Genomic DNA, 5,916 nt, shown 5'->3' with positions numbered 1-5,916 from the left:
ATATTTATATCGTGACTTAAAAGTATATTTATCCAGCTCAAAAAGATCTCGGTGTTCTAATATCATCATACACATCTGTTTAACTGGACTGTCGTCATTCCAGCTACTTAATAAAAATTATCATGATCCCTGCCACCTTGCTTAATAACTAATAGGAGATTCATGCGTATATTTATTTATGCATGTACAATTAGATAATACATCCTTGCATCCATATGTAAATACATGCCTTGCATTTTAATTATCGCTGATAATCCAGTGAACTCCAGTAGTGAAAACGTTTTCTTAAATTTGCATAACCTGTTTTACTTTGATAATTATGTAATCGATAAGAGTGTATAACGCTTGGTGCATGTTGTTAATGAAGCGACCCATATAATTTTATCATCTGGTACTCGTATTTAAAATGACAATTACACTATTTTTTATTAAATTAAAAAATTGACTTTTTCAGTTTCACTATGTAAATGCGTTGCAATGTAAACGTAAGTATGTAAAATGGATAAAATGATACGACCAAGTTTTCCCCAGGTTGGTTAGTTAGTTATTGATTCTGGCCAGTACTCGGGTTGGCGCACCCGTCCCACGGTCAATTTTGAATGGGACGACCCACAAATTGAACCCGCGTGGGGGGAGGAGATGAAGATTCGCTACCATTTCTAGCATCCAAACGCTCCGGGAGGCAAAAACTTGATGGGCTGGGAAAAACTAGAATTAAAAAGAAATACAAAATTTAAAGTGGCATTTAAAATTGGGCTACTGGTGAAAATTGCGAGAAGTAAAATGGTGTACATTTTTCGCGGCTATGAAATTTATGAAATACATTCATTTGGACCTCTCCGAAAAATGGATGCAGTTTCATGAATTTCTTGCTCGCATATTTCGAAACCTTCTTTCTTAAGTATTTCTATAACGTGGCAGCAAATGTAAATAAATCTTCTCACCCTCGAATTCACTCCAGCATCAATACTTATGGCATCAGTCCCAACACCTAAAACGCCCCTTTCCACGGTCAAGTATTTAGCTGCGGTTGCATCGTATCCGGGAAAATTGAGACCGAGATCACCCACTTTGACGGAAGCCGGTTCCCCATCAGCCTTCTTTTCTACGGGCTTGTCCTCCTTCCCAGGGGGAGTTTCGTGAATCCCACGGTACGCCTTGACATCCGGCCAACGCTCGCCCCATCCCGTTCGGAGGAGGACGATCGATCCGGGTTTTATGACGCCATTTTTCCGTTCCCAACTGAAACCAAAAATTGAATTTTAAACTTCCCGCATCTGCGCCCACAAACCGGGTTTCTTATTTACAATAGTGTCGCGCTAAAAACTTACTCTTGCACATCCTGCCTCGTCAGTACATAGTTTTCCACCACTGTCAAATTCCCATTGACCATGCGGTGCACCTTATCATAAATGTCGATCATAACTCCAGGAGTGTCGATTAAATCTTCCAACGGAATCTGGTCCAATTTCCTCCCAGCCTTGTGAAAGTGATACGGCGCGTCTATATGGGTTGCTGTATGTTCCTGTGAAATTTTCGAACCCGTTAATGAATTGAACATTACTTTGAGTGAAATGAGTACTCATTTACCGAGGTACAAAATCCTCTCGAAGCGATCCAAACCCCGTCTGGTGTTTCACCCTCGATTTCCACATTCCAGGTAGAAGTCCTACCCGGCCATGTGACCGTTTCGTTGTTGAAGGCGTAACTGAGGTCGATGAAGGGCTGTTTTTTGACCTTATCTCCGAGCGATGATGACGCCAAGGCCAAGAACACGACGAGGAAAAATACTCTCGACATGATGATGATGATGAAGTGGACTGGACGAAGGATGAGGGAGGAATGGGTACAGATTTAAATCAACTTTGCATTTTAAGGATAAAATTCAAGTTGGACTCTACCCTTTGGTTAGTTGAAATAAGTTTATGTAAGTAGGTACAATTCTAGTTTTGGAAATATACATTAGTGTGCCGTGTGCATAAAGCAGGGAAGTTACTTAAATAATTAAAGGGAGAATAATAACCACTTAAAAAATTAGAGATAAGGACAATTCACATGCATTTATTCTGACATATATGTAACATGGGATTGCCCATTTAGATATTTATGTTGTCAACTTTTCAACTGTTTCTTCATAGGGAAAAGATAGCTGGAAAATTTGTTTGTTTGCATTTCTTCCCAGAACTGAAAGTCTCCTTATTATACTTATTATCCTTAGCTATTGGCTACCTAGTATCAGCAAGAAGAGTGTAATTTTTATTGACCAGTTCAGATAAAATTGCATATCATTGTTGATTTAGTATCTGTCGTTATCTACCAATTACGTTTTTCTGACCGCACTACATCAAATGATATAATAGCTTAAAAATTAGTCGCACGCAGTCATCTTCTATTTCTTTATCTATATGTAAAATTTCTAAATGGCACCCCAAGGTCAGCTATGATTTGATTGCCCAAAGCCAAACTAGCGAAAAAGTTCCGGTGGTCCATGATAAAAATTTTGACATACCGTAAAAACTCAAATAGTAGCCGGGGGCTACTATTTACAAAATCGGTGTCTGGGACCCGGCTACTATTTGAGCAAGGCTACTATTTGGGCAGGGTCACTATTTATAAACTGACGGAAAGATGCACGGCTACTATTTGCACACAGCTATTGAATTTTGTTTCCAGAATCAAGCTCTAATTAAATTTTAATAACAGCACCAATTTCTCCCCCAGAATCGCAGTATATGACAATTCTATTGTTCAAACCTGCTCTTAATCAATTTCTTCGATCAGCCGAATTTCGTGTTCACTTCGATTTTTTGTATGTAATTGCGATTAAATTGAATTATAATTGAATTACTTAAATGACCTGGCTAGGAGGTGTGTGGTTAAGTTGATGCAAGGCTATAATTCGAATAAGGCTACTATTTGAGCAGGGCTACTATTTGGGCAAGGGCTACTATTTGAGTTTTTACGGTATTTCGACATGTATAATATGCAGTATACGTGTATGCACTTAAGTATGTGCTTTACTTTTGAAATTTACTGGTACCCTTCGTTTGCTGAGACTATGTATGTTAGTCACTAACATTGTTAGTAGCATAAAAACAGATACTATACATAGTAGAAACAAAGTGTACTGAATTGAGAAAAAATATACATGCGCGACCTTGATTACATATTATAAGAAGTCGAATTTATTACATGTAGGGAAAACCTGTCTCGCATTTCAATAAGAAATGATAGATCAAGAGATGACAAAAATTTACATAATTGCGTTATTTTATTATTCAATCAATCTTACACAATGGTAAAGAATTGACAGATTCGTCATAGTATGATTGCATGTATATTAAACATTTAAAAATAACCGAAATTCGAGCCTTTTAAAATGGGTTAAAAAATTTCAAACTCGGGTATAGTTGGTCACTTTATTTATCTACTTGGAGCACACATTGTCCTTGAATTCGCCCATGTAATTCCCTTGTGGGGCGTAAACCGCGACGACGTAAGTCCCCTTGGCACCCGTCGCTTTGGCCACGCCCAATTCGACACTCTCCTTCCACACGACCTGCGTGAAGTGACCGGTCCCCTTTTGCGGCTAGATAGTAAGATTAATATTTCTTTAAAATTGCTATGATTTACTTATTATTAACACCTGATAAACAAGCCAAGTCTTTGTTGCCTTACCTGGTCGGACGCGGAGGCGAAATTGTAGTCCTTAATTTCCGAGTACCACTTTTCCACCGCGGTCCTCGCTGATGGGTCGTTCGTCGCCCAGTAGATATTTTCTCCGAATCCCTCCGTATTAGAGTGCTCCATCTTACCGATCGTGGTCAAATGATTAGCCCAAGCTTGGGCGATTTTGCACATCTGGAGAATTTGGAGAAATTTTAATTTTCAACATTAATTTCGCAGAAACTGTACAATTAGTACCTCTTCCTTAATTGCCATTGGAGGCGAACCGTGCTTCGTGCGAAGTTCGTTATGAACTTGAAGGCATTCTTCAATATATTCTCGTGGGGTGGTCACGCGAGCCTGGAAAAAGTAACAAAAAATGCATTAAAAAATCAATTCATAAATTCATAATGTTTGAAATAAGTGTTAAATGGGTAAATTTATTAGAAAATTGCAAACCTTTGGAACGTCTTCGCTAGTGGGATTTCCCATGATGAATTTTTACCCCAAAATATTTCCAAGTTTTTGATTTCTTCTAACTTCTGCTCCGTCTGGATGTCCACACCTCCTTAGCCCACGCTTTAAATAGTCTCCAGGATCCATACCAATTTTTTGTATCGCATCAACATCAACATTGTATATATACCATAAAATTAGAGCAAAATATAAATACGACCTTAATTTTTACTCATATCTACACCTTTAACACATTTAATTTTGTGTTTAAACCTCTCCAATAAAAAATTATGATCCACATTATTCTGTCATGTTTATGAAATTGATGTGCAATATCATCAATTTTTGGGTACAGATTTCTACCCAAAAGTGGAAGAAAATGGGAAAGATTTAATGGTATTAAGTAAGCCAAGCGATAGTTGAAGTCAAGTCGAGTTGACGACCCTGTAATTAACTTAATTAAGCTGCTTGGCTCCTGCTGGGAGCATATAAATCACTAATTGTTTCGTCTCTCGTATAGGATCAACTTGTCGAGTGTGCATTGGTCAAGTTTAATTATGGACATGGTTACTGATCCCTCCAGTCCTCCTTTTCTGATTTATTTATGACGGTGATGGATGGACGGATGAATTCATGGACTGGACATTTCCTCCTCGTCCATCCTGGCATTCGATGTAAAAGTAAGTGGCAGCCCCACAAATCTCACACCGCGAGGAGAACAAGTAGACACATGACACAATGTACATATTTACTCCTTTGGGCAATAATCTGTAAAATATTTGATAGAATACTCCTCCCCCTCGGGCGATCCAAGTGGCTTCAGTCTGGCCCAGTTAAGTTTGGCATATTTTGCAAAATACAAAAAATGCAGGAATCTCATTTTCTTTTTTAAATAAAAAACCTCTGCCTAATAATTATAAGCAAACCTTTATGGGTAAGTTTCTGTAAAAATATTTTATTTACAACTATTTTGAAGCTAACTAAATCAAGAATTGAAATGATGGTTTTGATTTCAATAGTCAAATTTACACATCTTTAGTTCGTATTTTTATAGATTTGTATTCGAGTTTGCTGCGTTTGATGTCCAAAGCTGAAAAACAGTACTTGTACTGACGCTTGTTCGACACCCTTAATAAAAACTTAATCAATCAATCAATCAATCATTACAGATTAAAAAAATATCACTAAAAAACGAAATTATGTAACATTAACAAAATAAATCTCTTACGACATACTCGAATGCGATTTTCGTACATAAAATTATCATAGTTTCATGTACAATTTGTAATAATTTTTCTAGTTTGTATGCAACCAAGCTCGTAATATGAGACTTGTTTACTTACACAACCTTATTTCTTTCTCACCGTGATTCATTCATTCTTGTCATGCAAGAGGCGGTGGGCTCTCTATATATTTTTTAAAGAAACACAAATTTCTGAACTTCCTTAAAGTGAAAATAAAAATCTTCGAAACTAAATACATCAAAAATTGCCCCAAATACATAAATGATGACTCCAACCTCTCTCCTGTTACATATTGAACTAAGCATTTTGATCCACAGAGATTTCTTGGTCCATTATTTACCTTCCCGTTACACCCTAAACCCAATCTCAATTATAGGCAAAAAAACCACTCTTGCCAAATAAATGGGACCACTATCCTTCGTCTTGTTTACCACACCCAGCGACAAAGACAAAGAGGGAGACATTACCAAAAACAACCTCTCTCTCCCTCTCTCCCTCCCTCTCTTTCATCAAATGCATAAATTATTAGGGCAAATTGCTACTTTCGCCG

General features: G+C 37.5%; 2 protein-coding genes and 1 long non-coding RNA gene across 3 annotated transcripts; 1 reads left to right on the top strand and 2 right to left on the bottom strand.

Annotated features, from left to right (window-relative positions):
- Positions 1-395: 395 nt before the first annotated feature.
- LOC110853073 (isatin hydrolase) lies at positions 396-1,860 on the bottom strand. The gene is made up of 4 exons (XM_022101302.2): positions 1,591-1,860; positions 1,332-1,525; positions 945-1,242; positions 396-708 (listed from the first exon to the last, which is right to left on the bottom strand). Exons 1-4 carry the CDS (start codon positions 1,798-1,800, stop codon positions 541-543), a joined length of 870 nt encoding a protein of 289 aa, XP_021956994.1. The 5' UTR covers positions 1,801-1,860; the 3' UTR covers positions 396-540.
- Positions 1,861-3,252: 1,392 nt separating this feature from the next.
- Positions 3,253-4,262, bottom strand: LOC110853377 (Golgi-associated plant pathogenesis-related protein 1). Its single transcript, XM_022101639.2, has 4 exons — positions 4,126-4,262; positions 3,925-4,026; positions 3,679-3,861; positions 3,253-3,589 (listed from the first exon to the last, which is right to left on the bottom strand). The coding sequence occupies exons 1-4, from the start codon at positions 4,156-4,158 to the stop codon at positions 3,428-3,430; spliced, it is 480 nt and encodes a 159-aa protein (XP_021957331.1). The 5' UTR covers positions 4,159-4,262; the 3' UTR covers positions 3,253-3,427.
- LOC118436478 lies at positions 3,907-5,356 on the top strand. Its single transcript, XR_004835489.1, has 4 exons — positions 3,907-4,035; positions 4,114-4,802; positions 4,909-5,056; positions 5,177-5,356. It is a non-coding gene; the product is annotated as an uncharacterized LOC118436478 (long non-coding RNA).
- The last annotated feature ends 560 nt before the right edge of the window (positions 5,357-5,916 follow it).

This window comes from Folsomia candida, unplaced genomic scaffold (genome assembly GCF_002217175.1).
Source record: "Folsomia candida strain VU population unplaced genomic scaffold, ASM221717v1 Fcan01_Sc008, whole genome shotgun sequence".
NCBI classification, from domain to species: Eukaryota; Metazoa; Arthropoda; class Collembola; order Entomobryomorpha; family Isotomidae; genus Folsomia; species Folsomia candida.
This window is presented reverse-complemented; position numbering and strand designations above follow the sequence as displayed.